At 38.1% G+C, this 16106-nt stretch overlaps 1 protein-coding gene across 1 annotated transcript in view; it reads left to right on the top strand.

Moving 5' to 3' along the window:
• Nucleotides 1-16106, top strand: part of LOC102368447 (S phase cyclin A-associated protein in the endoplasmic reticulum-like) — a gene marked incomplete at its 5' end in the record, with an annotated part of 201152 nt that overhangs the window by 78899 nt on the left and 106147 nt on the right. The window contains one exon of the mRNA XM_014521586.2: nt 1606-1721. Within this exon, the coding sequence (XP_014377072.2) occupies nt 1606-1721 (116 nt within the window). The remainder of the gene's footprint in view (nt 1-1605; nt 1722-16106) is intronic.

The raw sequence follows: 16106 nt of genomic DNA, 5'->3' as shown, positions 1-16106 counted from the left end.
TTTTGCTGTTGAAGTCATTTAAATATGTCTAAACGTTTGCTTGAGAGAGAGAGAAACTTGCTGGAGAGAATTTTCTCAAATAAAATTTGCATATTGTTGTATTGGTTTCTGATTCTAATTTTAGCAAGGAGAAACTTTTCCTCTACTATGAAATCATATTAAGACATGTAAAATACATTTCTGAATGTTGAAGTATTTTTAATATAATAATTGAAAGGCACCTCCTATATCATACAACCCTCACAGCATGGTAGGCCCTTTACTCACTAGTAATAATAATAACCAGAACAAAAGCAATATATTTTTATTTTATAAAATTACTGTACTGATGTTTTTTGTAAATTGTTTATGAAAACACTTGGAATACACAATTATAAAATAATTTCTCATTAACTAAAAACGTTCCCAACTTTAACAAAATTACAATTAGATGGATAAACAAAAACAATAGAAGCAATCAGTAAAACATGACAAGTTGTAGTAACTGTTACATTTCCTTGGGGTGCGGGGGGAGGGAAAAGATTTACTGGGTTTTTGTTTTGTTTTGTTTGTTTGTTTGTTTGTTTGTTTTAAGTGGAGAAAGATTAAATTAATTAAATTTCTGGGAGAGCAAGTTTCAAACCATTGGGTCTGCTATAGTAAACACTTCATCATTTACCAGCTTCAGTTCAATGGCAGAACCCTTAGGCAGGAGGTATCAGAGCATGAAAATCAGTTTGGTGGGTCAAAAAGGAAGTCTCAAATATAAACTGAGCCAGTACCAATTCAGAGCTTTGTACGCAAGTAAAGGTAGTCTAAATTGAATCTGTCATTTAATAAGCAGCTATGCTAAAACACACAAAATAGATTGAATATGATTATGAAGCTCAAACACTTGAACAACCATTCTACTGCCTTCTGCACTAGCTGCAAGTGGTGAATCTGTGTAAAGCAGAATTATACTAAGTGAGCCTTGAGGTCAGGAGAGCTTGCATTGCTATCCCCAGATCATCATATGATATAAGGACATAACTTGCCCATACTGCCTAGCTGAAAGTTACATTGCCGAATCACATGTGACAAATAGCGTTCCTTGGATCAAAAATCTCCACAGACTCTAACCTGACTTACAGTTCCCTAGTTAGTCCCCTCAAATTGAAAAAACAGATTGATCCTTGTTGGATACCTTGTTTCAGAAACTTATCACCAGTGATTTGATTCTAGTCTTCAAGCACAGTTGGGAGATAATTCATCATCCTGATGAGCATTCAGCTCCTAAAGCGTTATGCTATTGACTTCATATCATTATCTCATAAAACATTTAAAATAGTTGACTTCTGGGTTTGTTATTTATTATAAAGTTACAGCTGTATAATATTATTCAAATAAAACATTCAAATAATATTAACTACTGTTTTTTCTGAGGACTACTCTTCTCTGTGCTTTGGCAGTGAAAGAAATGGTGCACAAAATAAAAACGTGAGCAATTCGATACATTTGTATACTGAGACTTTATTGAGTGTACCTCAAATCTGTTACATATCAGACATCTTTCAAAATCTGAAGTTTTGAATTTCAGTTATATTTTCTGTAGATTTTTATATCTCTGTAATTGTGTTTATCCAGAACATGGCAGATCAGATCTCATTTCGGGTCGCAGGAGGACTGACAGCTCTTGAACACATTCTTCAGATAGTGATGTCTTCTACAAATCTGAATGCAGTTTCACGGATTCCTGTTAAGTAAGTATAATGCTCCAGTTGCCACTGTAGATTGTGTCATTCTTCATTGATTCTATTTCTTTTTCTCTGATTATGTTTATTTTGATAATGTATCTGTCTGCTTCTGTTCCTTCTCTTGTACTACTGAAGCTAAAAATCAAGGGCCACATTCTGTGCTGCCATTTAAGTCTTGGAAAGCAAATGGAAGACATTATTTTCCCTTTCTTCTCTTCCCCCCCCCCCCCCCCAAAAAAAAGAAAAAAAAAAAGCTCTAAGGAGAGTTTTAAAACTTCAGGTGTTTCAGTATCACTGTTTCTAAACATGATATCCATCAGAAGCAATCTCCCTGTCTAGCCAAAGCAATGCACATTTAGTCTGGGACAGCAGAGACCTACCTCTACAAACAATTTTAAGAAGTTACACTATAAAGGTCTAGGGTTTTTGTTTTGTTCTGTGTCTGTTTTATTCAAGTGTTTTTATGAGTTGTGTTCCTGTCTTGATCCAAAGTGAAAGAGTTACTCTTATGTTACTGGCTGGAATTGTTATTAACATTAATCATAATACACTGGCAGTGTAGAAATGCGGTCATAATATGATTTCCTTCTTTATTTGACATTCTAGCTCTAAAATGTACAAGAGCAGAATAAAAAGTCCTTAGAGAAATGATAATCAAGCCCAAAATAATCTCTTCTGCACTGTTTACATGCTGTGCTCAGAAAAAGTGATAACAGTCAAATTTTAATATGCTTACAAATAGAAGTATTGCATGCATTTCCTTCCCATGGATTTTGCAGTATAAATTATCCCTGATAGAAGAAGAGGGTGGGTGTGCATGTTATAGACTAACTGAATCAGAAGCACCTCTACTCTACCTTTTACCTGTCTTTACACTGACACAACTAACTACCTTTCTCTCACATCTGGTAGACATAGTCTGTTGTAAAATGTGATCTGTTAGACTGACATCACCAGAACAAAAACACAAGAGGTAGAATACTTCTCTGAGTTCCCTGCTTGCACTAGGAGCAAAGAACAAGGCATTTGCTTCACTAATTTAAGGGGTGCAGCATACACGTCCCCCTGGTCTGGCCACCTCCACAGAACAGCAAACAGAGATGTTTTTTTCTACTATATTGTTTCCATGATAAGCAGCTCAGTAGTAGTCCTTGTATTCCCACAAGCACAGGAGCTGTAATTTTAACTGGCCTTTATATGAGCTGTGCAAAGGACAGGGAGCTCTTTCATTTTCCTCACACTGTGTGGCCACATAAGGGCCTGCCACAGTTTAACCCTATATGATTAGCATATGCATCTGTTATACATTTTTTTGTTTCTTTCTAATTTATTTTTAAAAGTATGTTTGACTTTGGCAGGGTTTTGTTGCATGAGATTTGAAAAAACAGTGTTTATATTGCAGAGAAAATGTTGTTTAAACTTTATTGGCCAGTATGAAAATGTATTTGTTCTGAAAGGAACTTGCTGTGCCAATAAATAAAGTCCAATTTCAGCTGTAGAATTTGTGCACTAGAAAAAATTCCAAAAGATATATCAAAGCTTTTTTTCCTTCTTTCACATCCTTTGTGTGATTCAGGCCAGTGTAATTGATTTCTCCCATCCATGAACAGCAGATTTACTCATTTTAAAAGGAACAAAACTGCTTTTTTAAAAGTTTTTTTCCTAAAATGTAGTACTCTGTATTAATAGATAAGTTTCTCTGTGCAATGTGTGCACAAAACAAGTATCTAGGGAGAACATAAATAAATATTCTATCGGTTTTATATGCCTAGCAGATCCAGAGAGATATGTTTAACACCAACTCTGCTCCACTATTGGAGTGGTTCATTTCAAGTTGCTGCAAGTTGTAATGTGTAGTAAGCATCCATAGAATAGAAGCCTAACTTTTTTTCAGAACGAATGGAAAGCAAAGTGAAATCCCAGAAACATGTATCATTGAAAGAATGATGTTGAATGGTATTGCTATTGTAGCTGCAAGCATGTGGTGTACCCTGTCCCACCTTGGGATGGGACTATATAAAGAGGAGGAAAAAGTTGAACAAGGAGAAAATAGCTCAGAAGCTGAATGGGTTCTGTAAGCAGCAGTTCGTCCCTTGGGTTCTGGGCGAAAAGCTAAGCTTGAGCCCACAGATATTTTTCAGGACAGAGAGCCTATGAGGTAAGGGCTTTCTAAATTGTGTGGAGATCTCTTCTTCTCTGAGGCACAGGAGGTAAGGACTTTATGAACTGTCGTGAGATGGCTCCTGCCCCTAAGGCTGTTCTAAAGATGACAGACTTTCATTTACTTGTTCTAGTTGTCCTCAGCTTGAAGGACTGTTATGGTGAATAATTGTATAAGGTAAAAAGAAATATGATCAGATAACTGAGTTATTTTAATTCTCAAGGAGTTCACTTGGCACTTCTCTTAAGGAAAAACCTTAGTGGAAACCACTAGTCACTTGCAGCATGCTAATTGGTGTGTAAAAAGAATTATTTTAAGAATGTTATGCACAGTTAAAACACAAGAAAGGTTTAGTCTTCATGTTTTTCTTTCCTACCAGGGCATCCATCTTCTTTTTAGCTGGCAATCACTCTGCTAAGCTAAATAATCTTTAACTTGTATCTTCTGTAAATTATCCACTAACCCTTTTTTCCCACAATATATATGACCACTGCAACACTCTCTGAAAAGTTGCACAAAGATATTACTGGATCTTTATACAGTAGGATTTAAATAGAATACAGTTAACAATTTCCCCTTGAAGAATGTAGTTGTGACTTGGAAGACTACCAAATTATCTTGTGCTGCCATAGCTCAGACCTTTCTTGAATTGAGGTCAGGTAATTAGTTTTACTGTTAGCCAACCCCATTATGTTATACATTGTATCACATTGAAATGTGTTTATGTTTCTGTTTAGAATTTTTTTAAGCAGGGAGGCTGTTACGTTGGGCATTGCAGTTGCTAAATAGTGATGCATTATTGCCAGGAAATACAATTCAAAATCTGGTTATAAATTTCTTCAGTCTGACTATCCTACAGAAAAGCTGAATAACAAAAAAGCAGCACATGAAGGAAAATAATGGTATCGTAACTTATTGCTGAACAAATGGGTGAATGGTACAACTATATTCTTTTTTTTAAAGCCTATGAAGCATCTTTGATTTGTTATTAATTAACAAGTGGAACAAATCTTAACTTGGCATTTGAAAATATCAAATATTGTCTAGCAATGTTTAATGTAGAATAGACATTTTCAAAGTTTCCTTCCTATAGACAGTTAGTGAATCAGGTTGTGATTTGGGCTCAGTAAAACGTTTTGAAAACTCTGCTAGAGCAGTTTTGCATTGGTAAGGAACATATAAACATGCCAGTTATTTTGATATTTTAGAGAACTTTCAAATCAGGGCCCCCAGTCAGTCCATGCAATGGATCCTTTTGCTGGAATCTCATGTTGTATTTGTATGCAGGACACAGTTATGTTTGTCATAAATTAACCTGCATAAGTTAACCTTGGTGAAAATTAGCATAACGATTTCAAAAGAGCCATTCTGAGATTAATTTTAATAAAATGGCTCCTGTTTAAACATAGTAGGATTTTACATTGTGTCCATATTATGTATATTCTAGTACCGAATGTAATCCATGTTAAAGGTCATAAGCTAATTTATTGTATTTCACAAGATGAATAACTGCTTTCAGAGTTAAATATCCCAGCCACTTCAGCATAGTAGTATGGCCAGATCATCAGGAAGCACAAACAGTGTACTAAATAAACTTAGTTTATGCTCTACATCATCAGCATTTCAATTGGAAATGTTCTTGGTTTTTAGTTGGGAAAGGTTTGGGATTCATCAGAAACTTTCAGAAATGTTGGCTGACTGAACTCTAAATTAATCAAACGGATGGATTAATTAGAGAAATTTTAACAAAACTGTTTTACATTGGAGGCTGAAAATTTGTCTCCTGAGTTTCAACCTAATGCAAATCAGTGTGGAAGATGTATAAACCTTTCAAAAATGAGGTTCAAAGTGGAAGCAAAAAAGCCACAGTGTCAACATTCAGCTATTCTTACTCCATAAACAAATGTGAAAGATAGTTTATATGTTTATAAACATATTTAAAATAATGAAGCTAACATTGTGATTTAAAGTGTATCTATTAAAGTATATAAAATAAACATGTATTGGCACTCTTTCAAATTTGACCATGATTCATCCACATTGTGAGTCTGTCCCAAATGAGCCATTGCCAAGAACAGAATCAGTTTGATTTCACAGGTGGAAGATGATAATACAGTACCCACCTGGAACTCTTATATTGTAGAACTTAATAATAAGTGCTTGTGTGGATCAGCAATCATCATATTATAGGAACTTTATGAATGGAAAAGCTTGCAAAATACGTTTTGCTTAATTTTGTTCTAAAAATAAGAAGTCAGGATTGATCTTTTTTAAACTACATGTATATTTACTCTAACTCACTGAAGTAGCAAGGCATTTTCATTGTTTTTCTAACAATTTCTCATATAGTGCATTTTTTTAATGAAAGTTGCAGTCTATATGTTTGCATCTGCTTGTAAAAATCACTGACAGTCTACATATCTACCTATATATCTAATATCAGACTTGGGGCCCTGCCACACATTCAGAATTAAAGCTGGATAGAAACAAACTATAAAGTTGTTACACATTTTCAAGCATTAATTTTGTAACTGGATGGCTCTCTTTATAGCTGGATGGAAATTTTTATGGTGTGATAATTACTTCACACCTGTGCCCAGTCTAGATTTATTGTGCAATTAACCAGTGAATTGCAGAATATATGGAATGTGTGGCAGGAGCCTTTCATGTGTACTTATAAACATCCCTGTTCCTCTTTTAGTTTTCTCTTCTAATATTTGAAGGTTATGTTGTACAAAATAGTAGTTTGAAGTGTTCATGTTAGTAGATGCCATAAACATAAAGGAATAATGGTGAATTGTGAATGTTTTACAGATTTATAGAAAAATGGAAGGCTAACTCCTGGAAGGCAAACTCTTTTTTTTATTATTATTAATCACACACAAAAATGGAAGGCAAACTTTTTTTATTATTATTTATCACACACAAATGTTCTCAATGCAAGTATTGAATTCAGACTATCAAGACAGAAATTGGACATGGGCCTTGTGTAGTCTCTGTATAGTTGTGCATTTCTTTCTCCTTTGGGGACTTCAGAAATATATGGCTATATCTTCCTACACATTTGTTTAATTTGGGGGCTGGAAAATGTCAGTGTTCTTAAAGTTAGAATGAAGCATTTAAGCAGTACTCTTCATGGTATAATCAAGATTTCTACCAGATTGTTTCCTTTCACCAACTATGGATTTTGGTTTGCAGATCTGAAGTTATGAAATATGTAAGTAGTGTTCTAGTCCCTGTCTTGAGCTCAGTGTAAGTATTTTGGTTAACCTAAGCTTTTAATTGCTGTGTTTATTTTTTAGTTCGTTAGAGATTCTTTTCTTCTTTTGGTGTTGTAGAATGTAAACTGCAAGTTGTTGGGGAGTTTCCCTTTACATAATTTGAACAACATTGGACTAAGAGATGTCTTTTACAGGAAAAAAAATGTTTGCTGACTGCACTGTAAATTAATTAAACAAATGGATTGATTAGATACATTTTAGCAATACAGTTATACATTTAAGGATGAAAAATTGTTTATGGTTTGCCTTTGTCATATTAGGAGGGTGTCCTAAGGAGAATAGGGCTGAACACTCCCCATGCCCCTGAGTTCACTGGCAGGCTTCAGAGTTAGAAGTTTGCCAGTAAAGCTTCTCTGGCCTCATCTCCAGGACCTGTTCTCTAGTCCACTAGATACTGAGGATGCAAGAGAGTGGTTACTGGAGGCAAGCCCAGAGTAGCTTCACTGGTGAACTTCCAGCTCTAATGTATATCAGCAGATTCAAATAGGCAAGGCACGTTTGGCCCTATGCTCTGTGGGACCCACAGCTGACATTCCTGTGTCATCATGTTATTCATGCTCTCGTAGACCCAGGCATACCAGAGAATGTAACAAACCCACATAATATTTCTAAGTGGTATGTGTTCTGTATTTGGATCTTTCCTTTCACTGACAGCAATAAAAAGGCATATAACCAAGCAATGGCTTTTATGCCTGTCTCAAATATTGTGCTGTAATAAATTATTCTACTCGGGAGCTGAGGCAGGGTGACCAGCACAGCAGCCTTGGGCACTGCCTTTCTTGGAGGCTTGCAGAAATAGCCACTGCCATGGTCAGCACTGCAGCAGTCAGCATTGTCCTGGGCATGGAGCTGCCCTTCTGTGCCGCTGACTGTGGCAACACTTGTTTTCCTTTAATTTATTAATATAACGTCTTTTTTCTCACTTCAGTGTTTTCAGGCATTATAAATGTTTAGTCTGTGTGGTTATCTATCAAATATTATTACCCTTCTGAGAGCTTCATAGTACAGTGTATAGCTATCAAGCCTTTTTCCAGAGTAATAGTCTAATGGCAAATCTTCTCATTGGTATAAAGTCTGCTTTCTACTTCTTAAGTCAATGATTCTAAAACAAGGTGTTGTGGCACCCTGAGATGCCTTGAGATCCTTTCAAGGGTGCCACAGTTGCCGTCAACATTATCACTGTTAGGTGTGCAAACATGATTCACAAGATAAACACAGAGATTACAAATAGGAATCCATAGTGTTAAAACATTCTGATCTGTTGTGGGCTTTCTGAGTTCTTTGCAACAGAAGAATTGCTCTGTTATTTTTCTGTAGTCAATAAATGAGGGAAAGTTAGTAGGCACTGGAATTGTCTGAGGAGTGCCTCAACTCTAAAAGATTGAGAACCACTGCCTTAAATGTATGATATAAGACAAATGTTGGAGTGCGTTTTTTATTCTTTTTTATGGTGCAAACCTGCCCCATCAGACAATTTCATAGCTGGTTTTTACAGAAACAAGGACAATAAATGTGCCTTGTCAATAACCTACAACTGAATTGTTGAGAGTTTTGATTCCACAGAGCATGACTTTGAACAGTTGAAGCAAGCTGAGACTAGACTTCTTTCGAACAACTATTTTTCTGATGCCAGTTAACCCAATATCACCAAAATTAGATAAATATTCATACATAGGGATTTTTTGAAGATGAAATGTTTGCCAACAAAACTGTCTCCTTTAAAGAGAAAATAAAAACAGTTGGTTATAGTTGATTTTTTTTTTAAATGAATGAAAAACAGAATTTAAATTCATGTTCTTCCTGGCTTAACTTTTGAAGGAAGTTTAAAATTCACTTTTCAGAAATTGTTTTGTGTGTTGATGTAATTTACATCCATATTAACTTTCAAAAACTTGAGTCCCGTGAAACAGTGTTGCCCTGTGTTCAGCACTAATGCCAGCCAAGAAATAAAACTCTGTACAAATAAGTTATATAGTGCCACTTACTTTTATTGTCTGCAGGAATACCCCCCCTGGAATAAGTCTGGCTGAAGGATACAGGTATACTTAACTAAAATAGATTGTTTGTGTGGCATCACAATATTTAACCAGTAGTGCTCGTCTTAAATTAGGAATCTGTCATGGGGCTAAGCTATTTAGAAGTAGGTGAGGAGATTACATGGGCTATTATCTACACGTCTCTTTCCCCAAAATCCTGGCAGCATGGTGCAGCTCAGAACTTTAATCCCATGTCTACAAGATAAAGCTTTATTATAAAAAAAGATTTAACAGTATGCCTGTTGTTTTGTACTGATTGTTAGTTAGTTAGACCAGCAGGATAGCAAATGCTAAGAGAAAGATGTGACATTTGTACGATGATTTGTTTTGTGCATTTTTCCCCTTCCCAAATAAAGCTCTCACAAGGAGGAGGGGAAAACCTTGGATTATGATAGCTTTATTATTGATATTAAGGTATTATGAATTCGTGTCCAAGTGTGTTGTTATTTGTAAAACATTTTTTTAAATTTTCACTATTCATTGACATTGTGGTTCAGTTGTTCCAGTTTCCAGCATAAACCATAACTCAACATACTTGAATAAACACAGAATTCTGGGATGCTTCACCTTTGGTGAAATTCTAGTAGGAGTTTTTTAGTAAGAAAGCCTGTAAATATTGGGTCTAACAGACCACGGAACAAGATTCCTGCCTCTGCCACTGTCATATTTACTGTCTCAGGGCAATACATTTAACCTCTTTGTGTATCACTGTGTTTACCCGTGTTTAAAGTGGGTAAAACAATATTTACCAATGCAAAATGGTGTCCAGAGGCTTAATTAATTAATTTGAGAATACTTTGAGTTCATTGGGTAAGTGTAAGTGGTGCTGTTTAAGTTCAAAGTTTTAGTGTTAGTGAAATGATAGTGGACAGAGAGGAAAGCTATTTATTACAATTAAAAAGCTCATTGGAATAAAAAATATTTTTCTTTCCTTGCATCTTGAGTCATACTGCCTCTTTCTTCCTTCATTCAAAGTTCATATTAACATGAGAAACTAGGCCTGTGCGAAGTGGCTGGTATTCACTTTGGATTTGGCCGATTCGGAGGACAGTGATTCAATTCGGTGATTCAAATCACTGTCCTGAATTGATTTGGCCTAATCTGATTTGGAGATTTGGCCACAGCTAAATCTCCGAATCGGCCCCATCCCCCGCCTGCTCTCAATGTGTGCCCCGCTCACCCTCCCAGCTCCAGGCTCTTTGGAAAAAAAAAGCCCCAACTCACCGGCTGCTGCCAGGCAGGGGGGATGATCCCTGCTGCCCCCCACTGCCCCATGCCATGTGGGAGGCTCTGCCACAAGCCCCATGACCCCCGCCCGCTCTCCCAGCCCGCGCATGGCTGCCCTGCTTGCCCCAGCTCCCGGCCCTTTTAAAAGAAAAAGAAAAAAAAAAAAGCCCTGGGTCACCAGCTGCTGCCTGGCGGGGGGTGATCCCTGCTGCCCCCTACTGCCTCGTGCTGCAGCGGGGGAGCTCTGCCATGAGCCCCTGGAAGCCCCGAGGCCACTGCAGTAGCCAGTGAGTTGTGGGGGTTGTTTGTTTTTTTTAAAGGGCCAGGAGCTGGGGCTTGACAGGGGACAGGGCGCTGGCAGAGCGGGTGGGGGTTGGAGGGCTCATGGCAGAGCCCCCTGCACAGCATGGGGGGCAGCAGGGATGGTCTCCCCACCTGGCAGCATCAGGGGCTTTTTTTTAAAGAGCCGGGAACTGGGCCAGGCAGGGCAGCCATGGGGGGTGCTGGGAGAGTGGGTGGGGGTCGGGGGATGCTCAGGGAAGCTGGGAGAACAGGCAGGGGATGGGGCCTGGCAGGGGTCCCCCCCATGGTCCCCTATCCCTTCCTTCAGCCCCCCCTCCCCTATCCCCTACTTACCAGGATGGAGTCCAGGTCCAGGTCCCTGGTGCAGCGAGCAGGGACTGCCCGACTTGCTGAAGCTCTCCAAATCTTTTCTGAATCAATTTAGACCTTTTAATTGGTCTCCTGATTCAATTCGTATTCGGAGATTCACCCACCAAATCGGGCCAAATCTCCTAATCGAATCAGCACCTGAAGCTTCGCACAGCCCTATGGGAAACTTATTGGAACCAGAACTGTGGTATAGTATGTAGAAAATATTGTATTCATAATAACATAAATAAATTGATGAAATTGTTAGTATTTTTTGTGTAAAATGAAAGACTTTTCAGTAAGAGGATTAACTGCCACCTTAGACTGGGAGGCTACAACCTGGGTACCTGACACATGGAAGATATACAATTTTAGCTGATTTTTTTAAAATGATATATTCATATTTTCCCAAGCAGGAAGCAACTGTGACCACCTGAAACCTGAGATCCTGCTCCTGCCTTTGTTTCAAGGTAATTTGCATCATCACAGATCGTCACAGGAGGTGAGAGGCTCCATACCACCTGTGAACTAACTGCCCAGAGGAGTTTTCCATCTGTTGATTCCTCTGTGGAATCCTATGAAACATGAACTTTCATTTCTATCCAGGAGAACTTTCACAATCTTTTCTCCAATGCCTGATGAAAGGTGTTTGTGCCCAAAAGCTTGCAATTAAAAACATTTTTTTTGCAAAAATCTTGGTGATCTAATAAAATATATCATCTCTACTATGAGTCCTGATGGCCTTGGATTGGGATCATTTTCAGATTTTCTCTTCCACTTTTTTACAATTTTTTACTTGCTTTAAAAGTACATATCTTGTAACAGGATTCTCAATTGTTCGATCAGTTCTAAACTGTTCTTCATAAAGCCTGTTACCTGAAGTGCAAAGTAGGTTTTCCTATAAGCCTTTTCACTAGGGTACTCCCTCTAGGGAAACACGCATTGAAAACCAGCAGTTGGTGTAAGGGCATAAATGTTTTTTGAGGAGAATGATCTCTTTGCAAGATCAACATCCAAAACCTGCAACATCTGTCTCCCTTCATGCCCAGTTCATCCTGTCTTTGTAACAGAGATGGATTTCAGATTTGTTAGGGCTTGAACAAAAAGCAGTATTGCGCCGCTAAACCTGTATATGAACAAAGTATGCAGATAGAAGAAGCTCTGTATACTGTTTTGCAGTGAGTAAATTGATAAGCCCAGGCTTCTGAACTGTATATAGGAATCTACTACATTTGTCATACATGTAAATATTGGGACTGTCTGTACTTCATTTGTCACATGTCATATAACAGTTTCTATATAAGGCAGGAGGCAGATTAGAGATGCATAAGCTTTTGTGAGCAAGAACTCATTTAATCAGACTCTATGAAAAGACATGCACAAAGTAGGCTCTCAGATAGAGGGATTCTGTAGAAGAGGCATAGGTTCCCAAATTAAATGCTACCTAGTAGCCATGTCTACACATGCCATTGTGGCACCATTATTATTGCGCCGTCATTTAGTACTTCCTTTCGGAAGTAGGAAAAGACGGCATAGTAACAGCCAGTACTGCACGATGCATGCCACACACGGTTATTTTAGGCACTACGTAACACATTGCTATGGCAATAATGGGGGAGCATGTATCTTCAGCATCATGGTTTTGCCCACAGACGCTACGTCGCTGTAGCATCACGTGTAGACACGCCCAGTGAAAAATAAAGTATGGTTAGTGCTTCTTGTTTCTGCTTTATTTGGTAATTGTGAGCAAGGTTTAGCGTGAGGAACCCTTTTGCCTGAGCTAGATAATTTAAGATAGCATTGCTAATGCACAACATAAATAGGTAACTGAATTATGGGGCTGTAATTCCTTTGAGGGTTTATGATGGCATCATAAACCATTTGAGCGAGGCTCTATGGCTTATGCAGACTTCCACACCTAAAGGTAGAAATATAGCCACAGAAATCAACATTTGCCTGGTTTATTTTTAGTTTCATCCCATATCCATGCCTTGTCCCTCTTCTTTGCATGGCCATTTTGTCCTTCTTTCTTCAATCTTCTCAAAACACTGTATTTCCCACCTCCACTTGCTATTTTTCTATAAACAGCAAAACTGAGTTCTTTCTTCCCTTTTGTTGGCTCTGGATTTAGGATCCAGATACCTTGTTCCACCCTCAGGCTGACCACAATCTTTCTATTCAATAATGGGCAAATTTATTGATACACAGTGTTAACAGAAAAGAATCAATACCGACAATCAGGCAATTCTATATATCTACCAAATCTTAGGGCTGTCATCAGAGTCAAAGTACATCTGACCAGGATGCAGGCTCCATTCTGAGGCTCTCTCTCTTAGGTCCAGCCTGAAGGTTGGATTATGAGGCCCACAGCCCCCTTCCAGTGGGTTATATGAGACAGGCTGCTGGTGTGCCCTCTGTCCATGGCAGCTTTGGAGACCCTTCCCAGGGGATGGGGATGGGTACCCCTCTTGGGGAGCAGAGAGGGACAAGGAGGGACCAGGAGGGAGGAGAAGGAGAGGTGAGACAAAGGGAGGGTCAGGGAAGGACCCTTTTTACTGTCAAGTCTCTGCTTTTGTTTTCTCCCTCCCTCCTGATGACTCTTCATCCGTGACTATCTCTGGTTGGTTGTGTCTCTGTGGTCACACATCCACGTAGCCTTCCGGGCCTTCTAATTTGGTCTGTTCTCCCAGAACCAGGACTCAGCCCCCCCTGTTCTGAGGCCTTGGTAGCTGGTACCGCTTATCTTGTGTTATGGGCAGTATAGTACATATTCCCTTGGTTCCCAGACTTTGTGTCCTTGTTGATCTTGTTGTGTTAGACAGTATGGTATATGTCCCCTCAAGTCTCAGGCTGTGTCCATCCATTGGCCTTGCTGTGTTAGACAGCCTGTCTGCCTCCAGGGCCAGGAGAAGCTCCAAGTATGAGACCCAAGCTTCTTAGAAATCAATTAACACCTGCTGCCCATTCTGAACCCTTGTAACGAATATATCTATACAGATAAGCCAATTCCCAAAAAGCAAACCTTTAAATACCATTTCTAAGCCAACATCTTTCACAGTAATAAAAACAATATTCAGGTATCGCTTCAGGTTCTGTTCCAACAGAACTGGTTGGTTAAACGTTTGCAATTCACCATTCTGGTAGCAGGACCATGCTTCTTATAAATTTTAAGTTTTTATAATATCTCACCCAAGAATTGAGCTTTCATGGGAGGAGGGTGGAGCAGGACTTGTATTTAATTCCAATCTTTTGCTCTTGAAATTAACATGTAAAACCTTATTTCCAAAGTTAATATGTTCATGGTACCTTGATTTTATGGGGTGAAAGGTTGTGACTTTTCACCCAGATCTCTTGGGTGAAACTATTACTAGATTTGAGCAGTGGGACACTGTTATTTCTTTTCTATATTTTAGATACAAGTCATGGCTCTCCATTCATTTATATCATGGTAAATTATGAGCGTCTCCACTGAAGACAGTAGTGATACACTGGCATATATTAAAGAGAGAACCAAGAGCATATAATTTAAAGTATTGTACTCTGACTTGCAGCTATTGATTGAAAGTGAACATACTTCTTGTAAAATAAATAAATAAATAAATAAATAAATATATAATGTGTATGCACAGGTTTTGGTTAATTTCCAAGTAGAACTTGTTTTTCATAAGCCAAACTTTATGCATCAGAAGTTGTGTATTTGTGGTTAGGTTTTTTTCTCAAGCAAAGCCTTACATCAGAGGGTGGACTTATTACATGGATTGAGTACACATGCAATCTAACATGACTCTAAAGTTGATTTGCGGATGTGATATAAAGTTTAAAACAATATCAATAATCAATTAAAAAACGTTTTCATGCAAGGAACATGTTGTATTACCATAATGTAATTTTGATAGCTTTATCGATATATCATTTTTACATGTGAGCTATAAAATCTTCTTACCACAGAATGTCAGAAATACATTTAGGATTTGAAGCTGGTGAGTTTGAGTGGTAGTCAGATAAAGTTCTTGCTTGACACATGCAGTATTCTGCTTGTCTCTGGGGCCATGTGCAGAAATGGTGACAGTTGACAGCTGTTGTTCCCCTAATAAGATTAAAGTAAAGAAATTAGTTGTGCTGACTTTAATCTGCCATTTAACACTGCAAACCACCTGGGGCCTGCTTCAGTGCTGACACTTGCAATTTGAAATAAAAAATTGTATAACTGCATCTTAGTTAAGAACATGTCTAAATACATTCTAATCACTGCAGTCTATAGTTAACAAGCTTATGGTATCAGTTAAAAACCCTTCTTATTGTATTGAAAAATTAATTTGACATGCATTTGCTTAAGTCACCCTTTCAAATACATTACTTGATTCTTTGGCAAATTCAAATACTTTTTCTGACATAAGATTCATTTGGGAAATACAGAAGCAAGGGTGCATTATTTCAAGTTAATTTATTCTACACCAAAGAGGGTAGTTTCTCCTTTTTGAGATCTAGAATGAGTATTCTTTAGAATTATGAAAAATACAGTATAGCAATAAGAAAACTTTTAAACAAATCATGATAAAAAGTTAACCTGCTGACTTCAAATTTGAAGGGTTAGAAAAATATATTTTCATATTTAAATTCACTGATCCTTACTTTACAATAGTGGATGACAGTTTTCCAAAAAGTGAAAAATTAAAATCTTTCTTGTACACTGAAAATGAACATTACCTGTTGTTGTTTTTGTTTCTAACTGTAAGTTCATATGCTAAGACATGGGTAGGTTTTAGAGGGGGTGGAGTAGTGTAGTTGTACCCCCCTTTCAGTTGAGAATACCATGGGAGCAGCAGCCAGGGACTTCTAAGTCCCCAGATTGGGTAAAAATTCCTCCTCCACCTTTCCCCTCCAGGCTCAGTGGCACATCCCCCTTCCCTCTCCTGCCATTGCTGCTATCCCAGGACAAGGGGAGGCTTCAGAACAAACTGTTCCTGCCTGCTGCATTTGGGCTCTGTGAGGGGCTGGGCTCAGCCCAGGACAGCAGCAGTGGCAGGCAGTTTCC

The sequence above is a fragment of the Alligator sinensis genome, unplaced genomic scaffold, assembly GCF_000455745.1.
Source record: "Alligator sinensis unplaced genomic scaffold, ASM45574v1 scaffold954_1, whole genome shotgun sequence".
NCBI classification, from domain to species: Eukaryota; Metazoa; Chordata; order Crocodylia; family Alligatoridae; genus Alligator; species Alligator sinensis.
Note: the sequence above shows the minus strand (reverse complement) of the source record. Positions and strands in the feature narration are given on the sequence as shown.